This window comes from Rhincodon typus, chromosome 2 (assembly GCF_021869965.1).
Source record: "Rhincodon typus isolate 14 chromosome 2, sRhiTyp1.1, whole genome shotgun sequence".
NCBI lineage: Eukaryota > Metazoa > Chordata > Chondrichthyes > Orectolobiformes > Rhincodontidae > Rhincodon > Rhincodon typus.
Window position 1 is genome coordinate 99435208 of NC_063333.1, and position 16738 is coordinate 99451945.

At 38.2% G+C, this 16738-nt stretch overlaps 1 protein-coding gene across 1 annotated transcript in view; it reads right to left on the reverse strand.

The window, feature by feature from the left end:
- Window positions 1-1297: 1297 nt before the first annotated feature.
- Window positions 1298-16738, reverse strand: part of LOC125485516 (oxysterol-binding protein-related protein 3-like) — a 38559-nt gene continuing 23118 nt past the window's right edge. The window contains exons 2-8 of the mRNA XM_048608599.1: window positions 16354-16467; window positions 16098-16268; window positions 4352-4484; window positions 2836-2939; window positions 2591-2683; window positions 1558-1714; window positions 1298-1326 (exon numbers count right to left, since the gene is read on the reverse strand). Of these exons, the coding sequence (XP_048464556.1) occupies window positions 1298-1326; window positions 1558-1714; window positions 2591-2683; window positions 2836-2939; window positions 4352-4484; window positions 16098-16268; window positions 16354-16467 (801 nt within the window). The remainder of the gene's footprint in view (window positions 1327-1557; window positions 1715-2590; window positions 2684-2835; window positions 2940-4351; window positions 4485-16097; window positions 16269-16353; window positions 16468-16738) is intronic.

Consider the following 16738-nt stretch of genomic DNA (forward strand, 5'->3'; position numbering starts at 1 on the left):
GCAACAAAGATATCTGGTACTTATAAAACCAACAGTATATTTTCCAGTAATGAGTATTTGATTCAATCTGGTCAAAGATAAGTTCTAAGCAATTACCTTACCTAGGTAATACTTTCTCCTTTTTGCATTTATTGGTATTACTTAAAAACTTACACAAGTGTTCAGACAGTAATACAAGTTGGCTTAAACAGAGGACAACAATTCATTTACCCGATTATACACAAAAGCATACAATGGGAAAAATCTATATTAGACTGACCAGTTGAATGCTGTTCCAAATCACCACACTGGGAAAGCTTTACCTGCTCCTGGAGCAGCAGGTCAGGAAGCAGGAGCATCAGAGAAGTCGTGGGAACCTGGGTCAGGGTAACTCCCCAATGTACACTCACCACAGGGGTCTCTTCTACAGGCAGGGTGGTAGATAGATACACTGCCCACTCCAGAGGCAGGCAGCTAATGAACTCATTAAGGTCCCAAAAAGGGGCAGTATTAGCAGCTGGCTAACAGTTTGCTGGTAGCGAGCAGACCCTGCCACATACAGTCCCACATCCACTTGGAGTTGACCTCCAAGAAGAGCTGGGGGATGGGGGGGCCTCTGGAATCAGAAATTATACAAAACAAATGGGGTGTGCAAGCTGGAAAAAACTCATCTGGACAGGTTGCCCTTCCAATCAAAGGTGTTCATTTGTTTAGCCCTTCTGAAATTTTCACTTAAATCTCTGAGGGCACCTCCACGTCATAACCTTCCTTCAAACATGACAGACCTATCAATGGATTGGCCAAGATTTCAGAGTTGTCATCCCTTTGATGGAGCCAACAACACACACATGCACACACAAAAAACCTTAATTGCCCTGAGGTGGACGATGAGAAGGCCACCTTTAGGGAAAATAACCAGCAGTCTGGTTCCCAACACATGTGGACTCAGGATCCTTAATTGACCCCTAATTGACCCCTACATCAGGGTTGCAAAGCCCATGGCAAAATTCCACTCGCTGTCTGAAAACTGATCCAACTCATGTAAAATTTTATTCATTTTGTCTTTTTCTTCACCCTACCTCTTCCCAACATTTTGTAACAAAGATCTCGCACTTATAAAACAATTAACGTGTGTTTTGGTAACAAGCATGTGATTTAACCAGTCTGAGATTAGTTCTAAACCATTGCTTAATGTGGGCTAGACAAACAGGAGGCTGGAAAAACACAGCAAGCCAGGCAGCATCTGGAGGAAACAAGAAGTCAATGTTTTGGGCATTACCCTTCTTCAGGACTGGCTTAATTGTGGGCAACTGTCTCTTCAATTTACAGCAGCCACTACTGTATCTTCTGTAAAAGATAAGCATTTATACTATCATAGTGTAAGCTTAGCAGTAATGTAGCATTAATTTTCATTTCTACAGCATGAAATGAATCTTGGCCACAACACAACAAATTAATGTATTGTTGATGTACTAAAACAGCACAACAACTTTTTGTTATTACCTGTGATCTAAAGCATGTGCTAAAATAATCATTTCTACGTTTTAACATTTTGCAAATACAGAAAGCCATTATTACCTTCACAGGCAATGTTGCAAAAGTCTTCTTGCAGTTTTGAATAATCTGAGGGCAGATCTGAGCTATCTGAAAAGTGTTTAGTTTCTCCTTGAAATACCTCAGAGAGGTTAGGATTTGATGCATGCAGTCGCATTGGGCTGGTGGAGATAGATGGAACCTAAAGAAAGAAAGAAAAATGTCATTACGTCTTACTGAATATATTTTACCTGAAAAGAATTCTCTTTAAAACAATTTTATATTAATAAACTTATGTAAGTAGTATAGTGCATTAGCAAAGCAGAACCAAAATGTCCAAAAAGCATAACAGCTTTCTAAATTAAGTGTGAATAAACTATGACCACTTGATCTGTAAGGATTATTGAAGTATAAAATCTCTACCCCGAAACTGAATCTCAGCAAATGATGCTACCACTAAGAATAGATTTAATATTGAAATAGACACCTGGAGCACGAGCAATAAATAAGTTCATGCAGCAATGCCAGATCATAATCTTGAAAGTCAATTGCCCATAATTATTCATGATTCCACAGATGTATGTGCACGCATGCATGTTTCTTGTTTTAATATGGGGTTCTCTGTTCTGATAAGCTCAGGCCAGATCACAATGTGCTTCTTCACACAGCATCCAGGATGATCCTGCAGTTGGTTTCTGTCCTAATTTACTCTTGTCCCAAACTTCTAGCAGAGTCCCACATAACTGAGATCACTGTTACATCACAGCATACCTTGGCCTTAATCAACACATTCCTTAAACCGTGTGACAAGGAGCAACGGTAGAAGTGGGGGAAGTGGTGGGGGTGGGGGGAAGAGGAATTAAAAGGTGAACATAATTAACACAACACAGATGCATATAAGCACATTAATTGACAAGCGAACTTGCTTTGACAGTTAATAACTACCAATTTTGTTCCAAGATTGATAACAGCAAGGTTGATGATGACTAGAGCTATTGTTCAAAAAAAAAAAATCACATTATGATATTAGCATTATAAACTAATTCTAAAAGAAACCTTCACTTTAAAGTTGCATTACCTGTAATGTTGATTTAGCATCTTTGCCAAAACTCTTGGTGCGCCATCTTCTCTGAACAGGTTTTTCCTTTTTGGGACTTTCAAAAACATATCCCTTTAAAAAAAGGGAAAGAAAATGAAAATGCTATTTTACCACAAAACAACTCTCATTTGGTTCTGTAATTCACACTTTGAAGCCAAATGCAGTGTTCACTTATTTCTGCATCAGCTTCAGTCAAGGTGATCAAAACTTCCTAATTTACATACCTGAATAGCATTTATAGCTGGTGCGGAGTATGTCCTATGAATAACTTCCATACTTTGTAAAAGCTGTGTTAATTCTGTTAAATTTGAATGGCACTGAGAAAGATCTAGAAGAAAAAAATTCAACAAGTGAACATCAAATAAAAATATATATTCCAGATTCTCGAACTCTCTGTACAAGGGCCTCAACTTTTTATAATTACATCAATGACTTACATGAGGGGAGCAAAGGCATAGTATCCAAAATCACAGACATCACCAAGATAAGTTGGAAAGAGGGTTGTGAAGTTATAAGGAAGCTGCAAACAGATAGATAGGTTGAGAGTGTGGACAAAAGTCTGGCAGATAGAGCGAAATGTCGGAAAATGAGAAACTGTTCACGTTGGCAAGCAGAATGAAAAAACAGAGTATTACTTAATGGAGAACAACTACAGAATTCCAAGGTGCAGAGGGATTTAGGCAGTTTAGTGCATGAGCCACAAAATGTTGGTATGCAGGCACAGCACTTACTCAGGAAAGGTAATGGGATCGTACACATTTTTACAAGAGGAATTAAACATAAAAGCAAAGGGCACTTCAGTTATGCAAGCTATGCTGTGACCACATATTGAATAGTTCTCACACTTTTGATCACCTTATTAAAGGAACGATGTAAATGCATTGGAGGCAGATCAGAGAAGACTTACTAGACTGATACGGAGAAGAAGCAGATTTCCCTGGGAGAGAGGCTGGGCTTGCTCTCACTGGACTTTAGCAGAGTGAGGGTTGACTTGAATCAAGTGTAAAGATTCTCAATGGTCTTAACATGGTCAATACAGAAAGGACATTTCATCTTGTGGGTCAGTCTAAAACTAGGGGGCTGCATTTTAAAATTAGGGGCTGTACTTTGAGGACAGGGATGAGCAGAAATTTTCTCTCCAAGGTTTTGCAAATTAGGAATCACTCCCTTAGAAGGTGGTGCAGGCAGAATCATTGAACATTTCTCAGACAGATGTTGACAGACTCTTGTTACACAAGGGAATCAAGAATTATCCAATCATGTCTTGGTAAATGGCCACAATGCTAAAGCTGCTTGGACACATTTCAATCTGTATTCAAAGTCACCACAGGGTTCCTGAAGTAATAAAGGTTCAGCGGTTCTGAAGAAGAGTCACTGAACCTGAACTGTTAACTTTGCTTTGTCTCCACAGATGCTGCCAGACTTGCTGAGTTTTTCCAGCAATTTCCATATTTGTTTCTGATTTCCAGCATCCACAGTTTTTATAGGTCTTTTTTTAAGAAAAGTTTAGGACACACTCCACTGATACCAGTATAATTTGCATATGTGGCTACTCACATTAATTTTATGAGGGGGGGGAAGGAGTTATGAAGGGGCAGAGGGAGGCAGGAGTGGGTTGTGGTGGGGGTAAGAAATGAAGGGCTGCTGAGGAAAGACAATTCAATTAAAGTCATTAACTAATTCATTCTTCATAGGTTTTTGGTCAGCTATTATATTCCATTGAAATAAAAATGGTTTTACCTTTCGAACATTTATCTATATCTTCAGAACTTTGCAACCACGCTGCCACCTTAGATTGGTTGTTGGGATAAGCAAGGGGAAAATTCGGACTAGTGTGGAATGACATCTGTTTGGTTAGGCTGTCCCTCTGCAACTGGAAAAAATTAAAATTCATTACTGCTTTGAAAATGAAGATAGTGATTTGTTTTGTATTAGTATAGTATAGCAATTGGATTTCAAAAAGATAAGACTTTGCACAAAGTATTTGTCTTCGAGGGTAACTGCATATTATGAAACATTTGCACAAATCTTTTTTGAAAAAGACACAGAAGCACATCAGGTTTCACAGAAGCAAAATGTCAAAGTACTCTGATTAAAGGAGAGATTCAACATTGTCTTTTTTGTAAATGAAAATTAGTTATGGAAACACTGGTATTTGGTGTGCAGTTGTCAGAGGTTACTTTGATTCAACTTGATTTTCAGTATTTCCAACATTTCCTGGACTTGGCCAAAAGCTTAAACAGGAGCTACTATGCATTATTCTCCTTTAACCGCTCATTCTTGGAAAACTACGTACCTTTGCAATGTTTTTTACAGTGAAACTACTGAAATCTGAAGCTCATGCTATGCATAACTACATTAAATATAATTCTTTACATTAGCATGTAGTAATAGCAAGCAATGTGCTACTGCTAATATGTATCTTTTTTTCTACTTTTACCTTTCAGCTTTCTTTCCTATTGTTCCCATATTTTCTTAAAACACTTACAAAATGGTCACTTTTTTGTTTCCAAATTCTAACAAATTAAAAAATTATAGTACTCTTTCTGTTTGGATGGAACAATTCATTGCTGTCTCGAAATATAATGAAACCAAATACATTCAACAGTCTGGGGCCAAAACTCAACCAAATATTACTCAAGTCCAACTACTGTATCACCATCAGGTAGGGTCCTTTGCTACACAATTCCTCTGGCACTTTCTCACCTTCCTCCATCCCTCTCTCCTGTCTACCCAAGTACCATATCAAGTTGTTCATTGACAAACATTCATTGATCCCTCTTTCAAATTTTACTGAAAAATTTCATGTCCTCTGTAATACCAACCTCCACCTCAACTCATCACATTGTCTATCCTGAGAGCTTATCATCTTCTGCATTCCCAGAACCTAACTTCTCAAATAAAGTAATGCCACCCATATTTACAGCCAACCTTCTGACCTTGTTAAATATGTTCATTTTAGATTAGTCATGTCAGTCACAGCAACGGTCATCCCTCATTATTTCCTCAGTGTTAAACTTTGTTTAATAAATCCTATGAAATGCTCGGGGTGTGTGTTCCAACATGAAATACAATGTATAAACACAAGATGTTAGGTGATGGCTGGATACAGGCAAGAATGCATATTTCTTCAAGACATGTGCTGGTGGAACTAAGTACATCAAGGAATGGTGTACTTTCAAGGTATTAGGTTCACGGATTGGCATACATGCAGCAAAGGAGCAAGGTGGGGGCAGAGGTCAGCAATCTTCGAGATAAGAACAAGAGATAACTATGTGAAAACCTGGTGGAGGAAGTGTACAACAGGGGAAAAAAAAAGAGGATTCTGTGTTGCTAATGTCAAGATTTCACATTTCTAAACCTATATATGGCAGCTGAGAGTATTGGTAGAGTCAAGGACAAAATAACAAGTGTTTGCTAGAGCCACAGAGATGGCTGCTCATTACCCACCATTTACTGCATGAAGTTTTGGTTCATTTAACTCAAGTGGCAGATTGGTACTTGCCAAATACAATAACAATTCTGTGGGTCAACTGAGGCAGTGGGGATAGAACATTGCTAGCATAACGGTAAAAGCCAACTTTGTAGTTTAATGGAGAATAAAATTGAATGATGTAGAAAATCACATTCACCCTAATCGCATAGTTCCCAAAAGGATGTGTTAAACTGAAATAATCACTTGCATTTTCCAGGGATGTCAGAGATGGTGCATAAATTAAGGTGAAAAAGTCAACTAAAGAACCTAGGGTAGATTAGAGATAACTATGGAGGCAATAGAAAAGAAATAAATTGTTGCATCCCTAGTAGCTGCTGTATTCTTGATGCAAAAAAAATGCCAAACAGCAGTGAGATGGAACACCGCTTCAACCTGACCACTAAGCCCTGTTGCAGAAGATAACTCATTTCTCCACATAGCATCCCAGCTGGCCACCGAATGAATAGTTAAAGTAGGCATCTCATCATAAACTTTTCTAATCATTATCAAAGTGGTATCAACTCTTAATCCCTTAAAACCAAACAACTAAATTGAAACAGATGGAACCCAATAATTCTTCACTTAAATCATGATAGCTTATTAAATATTTAATAAATTGCAATGTAAATTTCCCTCAGCTTGCAGAAGATAACAACTGATCTTACCCTTGTGTTATGTCGTGCTGAATAAGGAATTCAAATCAATACTTTAATACAGACAGAAAATTATTTGTCTCATTCACTTACTTCTCTGCCACTTCCTTCATCGATCCTTCAATCATATAAATGGACAAACAAGGAGCAATGATAGACTGCTTGGTCCCTCAAGCTGCTTAACAAGATGATGACTGGTCTGACTATAACCTCAAATCTACGTTTCTGCCTACGTCTGATAACCTTTCACCCTACGCTTACCAAGAATCTATCAATTTCTGCCTTAAAAATAATCAAAGACTCTGTTTTCACCACCTTTTCAGGAAGAGTTCCCATAGCTCACAGAGACAATTTTGTCTCATCTGTTTTAAACAGGCAACACTCATTTTTGAAAAGTGCCTTCTGTTTCTAGATTCGCCCAAAACAGGAAACATCCTCTAAGACCTCCACCACCCCTCCTCAGGATATTGTGTTTGAGATATGTCTACTCTTCTCATATAATGAGCCTTAAGCTTTATATATTTTTTAAAGTTGCAAAGTTCTGAACACATCACATCAAATGATTAACAAACAGCGATATTAAAATTTCCAAGCTTTGGTTTATTCTAGGATCAGCTATCAGTGGCAATTTTATGCAGCTGTTCATTACCATAACAACAGATGAATTCCAAAACAAATCAAATGCATAAGATGTTGAGAAAAGGCTCAAGTGATAGTCAAGTAACTCATTTTTCTTTGCCTATTGTCATTTATGGCACTTGTGTAAATGATGGTGAACTACCACTTTAAACCATTGCACACATCCGGTGCAAGTGTGCTAACAGCACTGTTAGAAGAGTGAATTCCAAGCTTCTCATCAAAACAATACAGGAACAACAACATAGCTCCAATCTGGATAGTGTGCAGTTTTAAGGGGTCACATAGTTAGCGGAGTTCTCATATCTGCAAACCTTTATCCTTTCAGGTGATAAAAGATCACAAGCTTAGATGAGGAGAGTGAAGGCATGATAGCTAAATTCAGGGACGACACTCAAATAGTGAGCAAGGCAACAGAAAGTTGCAAACAGATGCAGAAAGATTCAGAGAGTGGGGGAGAAAAAAAAAACAGCAGATCGAGAATGATGTGGAAAAATGTGAAGTTTTCCATTTTGGGAGGAACAATAAAAAGGCAGAATATTACTTAAATCGAGAATAACTACAGAATTCGAAAGTGGAGAAATTCACAGGTACAGCATAGAAGAAAGCTACTTCCTTTATTAGGACAGGAATTGAACATAACAGTGAGAATGTTATGCTTCAGTTGTACAGTGAACTGCAAAGACCACTTCTCAAATACTGTGTGCAGTTTTCATAGGATCATAGGATCCCTACAGTGTGGAAACAGGCCCATTGGCCCAACAAGTCCACAGTGACCCATCCCCACCTAAGCTCCACATCTCTGAACTCTATGGGGAATTCAGCATGGCCAGTCCGCCTAACCTGCACATCTTTGGACTGTGGGAGGACACCACAGCACCCGGAGGAAACCCACACAGACATGGGGAGAATGTGCAAACTCCATTCAGACAGTCACCCGAGGGTGGAATTAAACCCAGGTCCCTGGTGCTGTAAGGCAGCAGTGCTAACCACTGAGCCACCGTGCCACCCCAGTTTCGGTCTCCTTATTCAAGGAAGGGTGTAAAAACACTGGAGGCAGTTCAGATGAGTTTCACTTGATTGATGCCTGGAACGCGCAGTTTGTTAAACTTCAACCTAAAGAAAGATTAAATAGACTGGGCTGGTTTCCATTTAGGTCTAGCAGAGTGATGGGTGACCTGATTCAAGTGTATAAGATCCTGAATGGGTCAGTCCAGAATTATAGGATCACAGTCTAAGGATACAGAGTAGGCCATAAGGATAAGGAACAATTTCCTCATCCAGACAGTGGTGAGCCTGTGGAATTTTCGGCCAGAGAAAGCAGTTGAGGCCAAAACGTGCAATGTTTTCAAGAAGGAATTGGATATAGTACTTAGAGCTAAAGGGATCAAAGTGGACAGGGAGAAAGCAGAAACAGGATACCGAGTTGAATGATCAGCCAAGATCAAACTAATTGATCAATGGGCTCAAAGGGCCCATTCCTGCTATATTTTCAATTTTCTGTTTTAAAATTAAGCGCTGCACTTTTTGAACAGAGAGGAGAATATATTTTAGTGGTGAGAGATTTTGGAACTCTGCCTCAGAAGGTGGAGGAGGTGGGTCATTGAATATTGTTAGGCAGAGGAATCAACATATTTCAAGGGTAAATGAAGATATGGAATTTGAAATACAAACAAATCAGTTTTGATCTTACAGAATTATGGAGAAGGCTCAAGGGGCCAAATAGTCTATAAGAACATAAGAACTAGGAGCAGGAGTAGGCCATCTGGCCCCTCGAGCCTGCCCCAGCATTTAATAAGATCATGGCTGATCTTTGAGACTCAGCTCCACTTACCCGCCCACTCACCATAACCCTTAATTCCTTTACTGTTCAAAAATTTATCTAGCCTTGCCTTAAAAACATTCAGTGAAGTAGCTTCAACCACTTCACTGGGCACTTCTCCTCCTGTTTCTGTGCATATGTTTGAAAGGTACTTCTGAAAGTAGACATGGTGCACAATGCAATGGCGAAGTATTGAACACGGTATATGGGCCCAGTCAAGCATACTACTGTGTTTTAGATGATGTCAAGCTTCTCAAGTATTGCTGAAGCTGCACTCATTCAGGAAGTTGAGAGTATTCCATCACACACTTAATTTATATGTTGTACATGGCAGACAGTCTTTTGGGAGTCAAGAGGTAAGTTACTCACAGTAGAATTCTCAACCTCTAACCTGCTGTTGTAACCACAGTGTTTATATGGCTGGCCCACTTCAGTTTCCATTGAATTATGAACGCTACAATGTTGATAGTGGGACACGATAATGGACTTGAACTTAAGGGCAGATGGCTGGATTCTCAATTTTTGGAGTTTGATATTGCCTGGTATTTGTGTGATACAAATGCTAATTGTCATTTACCAGCACAAGCCTGAAAGTCGCCAGTCGTCTCTGCATGAATAGTTTCAGGATCTGAAAAGTTCCGAATACTACTGAACACACTGCAATCAGCATTGAACATCCATGTTTCTGAACCAGTGATAGAGAGAAGATCATTGGTAAAGTAGTTGAAAATGGCTGGATCTAGTACATTACCTAGAGGAATTCCTGCAGCCATATCCTGGGACTAAGCTGATTGTTGGAAATCAATCTTCCTTTCTGCTCCTCAATACTACACATGGTCAAATGCTGCTCTCACATCAAGGGTAGCCAGGCTCCCTCTCACCTTTCCCTTCTTTCGTGTTTGAGCCTAGAGTGTCATGAGGTTGGGAGCTAAATGCTGTAGCAGAATTCAAACTAAACAGCAGTGTTAGTGGATAAGTGTCATATGACAGCATCAATGGCATCTTTCATAAATTTCGAGATGACTGAGAACAAACTGTTGGGCGTAACTGGTCAGACTTGATTTTTGTGGACAGGACATACCTGGATAAATACCCAGATCGTTGGGTGGACACAACTGTTATAACCACACTGGAACATTTCACAAAGGGAACTGCTATTTCTGAAGAACTATTGCTGGGATGTTGTTAGGGCCCAATATCTTGGCTGTGTCCACCGCATTCATACGTTGTTTGATACCATATAGAACGATTCAAATTCACTGAGGGCTGGCATGTGATGGTGGAAACTTCAAGAAAAGGCAGAGATGAATAATCTACTCAAGCACATCTGGCTGAAGATGGCTATGAATGCAAACTGAGGTAAAATAGGTTTCTCCTTCCCGTTAGTTCTCTCACCATAAGACCATGATATAGGAGCAGAATTTGGCTATTTGACCATCATGGATCAAATGACATGTTTCTTAATCTGATTCTCCTTCCTTCTCCCCATAAGCCTGACTAATCAAGAACCTATCTATCTCTTTCTTAAATATACTCAATGACTTGGCCATTCTACTGCCTTCTGTGGCAATGAATTCCACAGACTTACTACCCTCTGTGGAAGAAATTCCTCCTCATCTCAGTTCTGACGGGTTGTCCCTCCACTGAGGCTGCCACCTCGGATCCTAGTCACTCTTGACTAGGGAAATTTTTTCCACTTCCACTCTAACCAGGCCTTTCAGTATTCTGTAAGTTTCAATCAGATCCATCCACCCACCAACCACCACCGACCCCGGCATCCTACTAAATTTCATCACAATCTTGGGGTGAAGCCCATCTGGTCCAGGTAACTTATCCACCTTCAGACTTTTCAGCTTCCTCAGCACTTTCTCCTTAGCAATGGCCACTACATTCATCTCTGCTCCTGACTCTTGAAGTCATACTTGCTGCAGTCTAAATCTGACAGATATATCAATTCAGGGCTTAACCAGTCATCATTTTTCTGAGCCACACTTGGCGAAGGATATTTAAGACACTGATTCAGAGTGCATTCTGCGTGCTTGCTATTTAGTGTTTCTTCCAAGTTGTGTTCAACATAGAGGAGTGCTAATTCAGTAACTTCGCAAGCAAGTGTGGTAAACAGGAATCAGAGGTTTGCTCACCATATAGGATGAAATCAATAATTATAAAAATTGATTCATTTGCACTTTCAGTAAGCCAAACACAGGGAAAATCTTTCCTCCTTTGTGGGATCATTAAACTCTGGGAGTTATCAGTGACTTTGAAAGGGATATTGCAATAAATATTTAGGTTTGCAGTGACAGGAAGCTTCTCAAACATTGGGGAAAAACCTTTTGGGTCAGGCAGCATTTTCTAGCCAAGCGTTGAAATCCTGAGATATGAACTGTAGTTTTTTCTTGGATTTTAATCATAATACATATATTACAAAACGTCCACTTTCCTTTTCCTGATGCTGCCTGGCCTGATGTGTTCCTCCAGCTCCGCACTATCTATTACAAAACTGCTACATGTTCCAATTGAATATCACCTATCCAAATACATAAAGCACACAGACAAGACTCCAAGTGCTGTGTAAACTTTCAACAATGTTGCATTTTCTGCCAGCAGCTGGATGGTGTTTGGTAAATAGTTCCATTGTGCAATTTCACAAAGCTGTTTTCAAGTCAAAAATACCAAATTCACAATGTAAATTATGACTGATTACTAAATAGTGGAAAGTCATTTTGAGTTTATACAGGACATTGGTGAGGCCTTTTCTGGAATACTGTGTCCAGTTCTGGTCACCCAATTATAGGAAGGATATTATTAAGCTAGAGAGAGTTCAGAAGAGATGTACCAGGGTACGAAAGGTTTGAGTTGTAAAGAAAAGCTGGATAGGCTGGGACTTTTCTCACTGGAGCGTAGGAGGTTGAGAGGCAACCTGAAAGAAGATTATAAAATAATTAGAAGTATAGATAGAGTTAATGATAGTTGTTTTTTTTTAAAACCGAGGATGCAGATTTCAAGACTGGGAGCACATTTTTAAGGTGAGAGGAGAGAGATTTAAAAAAAAGACATGAGGGGCAAATTTTTTAGACAGAGGGTGGTTTGCGTGTGGAATGAATTCCTGAGGAAGTGATGAATGTGGGTACAATTACAACGTTTAAAAGACATTTGGAAAGTACATGAATAGGAAATTGGAGGGATAGGGGCCAGAAGCAGGCAGGTGAGACTAGTTTAGTTTGGGATTATGACATAACAAGGTGTAGAGCTGGATGAACACAGCAGGCCAAGCAGCATCAGAGGAGCAGGAAGGCTGACGTTTCGGGTCTAGACCCTTCTTCAGAAAAATTTTACGTTCAGCATGAACTGGTTGGACCGAAGGGTCTATTTCTGTGCTGTATAACTCTATGGCTCTCTAAATATAAAATGTATATCTTTTGCTCGCAATTACAGATATCTATAGCCTAAAGCGGAAGTTTTCATTCTGCAGCATCTGCATCCAAAGACGATGTGCTGAACGAGGAAGTACCATCCAGGTTCACAGTAAATCCACCTAACTCTGCATTAGATTTCCCTTCTGTGGGAATTTCTCAAGTTTCTAAACAGCTGAATAAGATTACTAATTTGCAAAGAATTAAGAGTGTAGCTTTCATCAATGGCAGTAGATGTCTGGATGAGGAGGATTTGATCTCAGCCATCAAGTCTCAAAACAACCCCAATTTCCTGAGGAGGAAAGGCTGTTAATCAAACCCAATATGCATCTCAATCTCCTTCCAAAAACTTCATTCCAAACTTTAGAAGGGTTTGTTTTTTCAATTTAGTTATAAAAAGAATTATTGCAATATCAATTTAAATGCATAATAGGCACTTCCTATGGTTTATGAGTTGGAAATGCCAAATAGTACTTTTCCTGCAAAAAAGGACCCATGAAGTGTATTAAGATTCTTTTCACAATGAATGTATTGTAAGAAGCTAGTTAAATTGATTATATCTTATCTTTGCAAATACTTCCATTGTTACCTAGATTATTTCCTCCAATTCCTAACAGGTTAGGTTCTTTTGAATAACTGAATGTCCATTATTTTATGTAAAATATATGCATTGCAAAGCAAAAGCAGATATGAGTAATTGCAATTTAAACAAAACACAAAGATGAGCTCAATGCTTTAACACAATCTAGAAACAGAGAATTGTTGCAAGGGTTTGGGATAGAGAAGTGGGTTAAAGTATTACAGACTCTTTAAAATCATAGTGAAAATGGACTATCGATATGCAACTTCTATCATTTGCTTTTAATATCAGAGACTTTCATGGATGAAGAATTGTTGGCCTGAAACAGCTGCTGTGATCACTTGATACACCCAAGGAACACACACGGAATTGACAAAAGCAGGTGCACTGGAATTACCATTTTAATCAAGAAACACAATCTGAATGAGGTGTCAGTAAATTTTTTTGCCTGCACTCTCACTTGCATGATAACTACTCTTAGGCAAGAACACCTTAGAATTAGCTTGCGTTCATTTTTGACATCATTAAGTGACATGTGATAGCTTAAAAAATACATACATGTAGAACTGATCAAAAAAAGGGTTTTTAAAAAAGCTGAGTTTTAATAAAGCACTCTTATCTAGTCATAACAAGGCACAGGATTTGAAAAAAAAAAATTGGAATACTACTTCTCTTACCGACATTCCCAGACTGTTGAAAATGAAATTTCATTGCTATATTTGAAGTACTTGCATTTCAATACTGTTGTTTCATCACAAAATTATCCAGTTTTAAGTACTGTATTTTTCCACTTCACTTATATTTGCATCTTAAATGGTGTTTTCAGAACCTTATTTTGCATTCAGGTATATCAAATACTACTTCCAACAGAAAGGAGGGAGAACATGATTGCAGCATGTATTTTATGCAGCCCTCCTGGTTTTCAAAAGACAATTCTGGACATTAAGGCTTTTGTCTTACATTTACTTCAAACAAAAGATACCAATATCATTCCACGGAAAATTAACAACAAACTCTTTGGGATAAAGTTCTACCTTACCTGAGTGTTCAAATCTTAAAATGCATATAAAGCCTTGTAATTTCTTTATTAGTAATAAACACAGAGTAAGATTTATTAAATACATACACCTCCAAAAGTCACATGCTTAATTTCTAATTGGGACTACATTACTTAACAAATCTATAGAAAATCTTCCGAAACCCACTCACTGGCTTTTCATTTAAGAAAATGCTAGTTCACATTCATCGAGGTGAATCACTGAACTTGGTTAACTCTTTTGCTTAAAGACATCTTAACACAATTAAAATACCTGCTCACCAAATAATGAACATATTAAAACACCTAATTGAAGCCATATCTTAAAATGAATATCAATTTGAAGGATTTCAACATAAACACATTTCCTCCAAACATAACAATTATAAATATCAGTAAGATAATGCCTGGGATACTCTCTTGACCTGTCAGTAAATATTCTGATCTCTTAATTTTAGAAGAATGCCATTCCATCCAATACTTTCTAATGTGTCCAGTGATGAACAGAATTCCCTTGGTGATTTGAACTGAATGTTTCATGTTTAAATGTGTTTTTACAAATGTTTTACCAGTCTTTTTGCAGACGGACCAAGAAATGTCATCAGTTGAGGCCAGATTTGAATTAGTAAATTGCTTAATGTATGAATAAGTGAACACAGAAATACCACTACTTTGTTTAATCTCTTTATTATTCCTGAAAATTATGAAATAATTAACCCACACATTTTTCGTAAATGGATTAATTTACTTACTTTTGCGATTACTTTTCTTTTCAGGCAATTCCTTATGCCAAAAACTGAACATTTACATTTTAGCTTTTGGCTTTGGGACCAAGGAGTATACCCACCAGTCTCTTATTATTAAAACACTCTGATTCCTTACGTCTTTTTTGTTCTTATGTGTGTGTTCAGTCAGTGAGGGGGCTCTGAATCTTATGTTTTGCCCATTCAGTGACTACCAGTATGCTGTTCATTAAGATCAGCTACCTCTCCTCTTCCCTGACACACAGGCAGGTTTACAGATCAGACTGGGGTTGATTCACTCTTCTAATCATTCTGACCAACATATATAGGATGAGACAATCAACTATTACTGATTCAGTTTATAAAATAGTGAACGATGTGTGATACACTGCAAGCTGATCCACGTGGCTTTGTTTGTGGCTATATTAAAAAATAGTCTAACCCTGCGCAAAATTAACTTTGCTTTAAACCTCTTTTGAAAGACAGCAACATTAAAAAAATGGATCACTTTCTTAGTGCTACATTAAACATCAGAATAGATGAGACTCTCAAATCCTGGGAACTGTTTTTGAATCCACTTCCTTCCGAATCATGAAAGAGTGCTCCCTGTTGGTCCAACAATGCTGTTTTGGAGGCATAAACAACTACTTAGACTTAGATCAAAGAGTTCATTCTTGATGTATTTTTCTAAAAATAGAATGGTGAACCAAGTTTTAATCTGTTCTCAACAGCAACTGCCCATATACTTTCAATCACAAATTAAGCACATGAATGTTTTTTCCTTGTACTAGCCACCATCTAAGGCCATGCCACAGTTCAAAAACAGTTATGGCTTAAACTGAATCTTGGACTTGGGAACTTGTGCAATCAAGTGTAAAGTTATAATCAAGGACCAAATGTTCCGGTTCACCATCTGACTCTAGCTTCATGGCTAAGTTCAATCAATTCTTAGCTAATCCACTGAACGGAACACCATGTGCAAAGGAAAGAAAATAATTAGATTATAACAATTTCAAAATCACTCATAGGATCCAAAGCAGTGTCATACGCATTATTTTCTGATGAAACTTCAGATTAAATTTCTACTTCTTAAACTTGAGAAAATCAAATTTTAAATTGTTGGATTACCTTTCTTAAAGAAGGTGAGTCCAAAGAGCTGGGTGGGGAGTCTGCAGTAGATGACATTGTGAGGTAGTGACTAGACATATCATGTGGGAACTTGGCAATTTCATTTTGGCGATATAATCTGTGATGACGTAACTTTGCTACCCAATCATCAAAAGACTCTTTGAATTTCACCTAAAGACATAATTCATTAAAGTGTGAGCTGTGAGAATTAAAAAAAGTATGAAGTATAGCTTTAGGAAAGAAAAGTATTGAGTACCTTCAAGTGATATATATGCTCTTCTGTATCTATATCAATGCGTTTTGCTTTTTCCTTTATCGACATCACAGACAGGCCGACATCAATGCATCCATGAAGTTTTCCTTTCTCAATCTGAATAAAAACAGCCTTATTTTAAAACTCACCTTGCAGACGCAGGTATAGAATTAGCAGACCCCATTTGAAGTGTTAGAATAGTTCCAAATGTAATTAGCAAATTATATCTATATAACATCTTTTCCATGCTAAGGCACCTCAGAAAAACATAAAGAACACTTCTGAAGTCAAGAGACAACAAGGTGCAGGGCTGGATGAACACAGCAGGCCAAGCAGCATCATAGGAGCAGAAAGGCTGACGTTTCGGGCCTAGACCCTTCATCAGAAA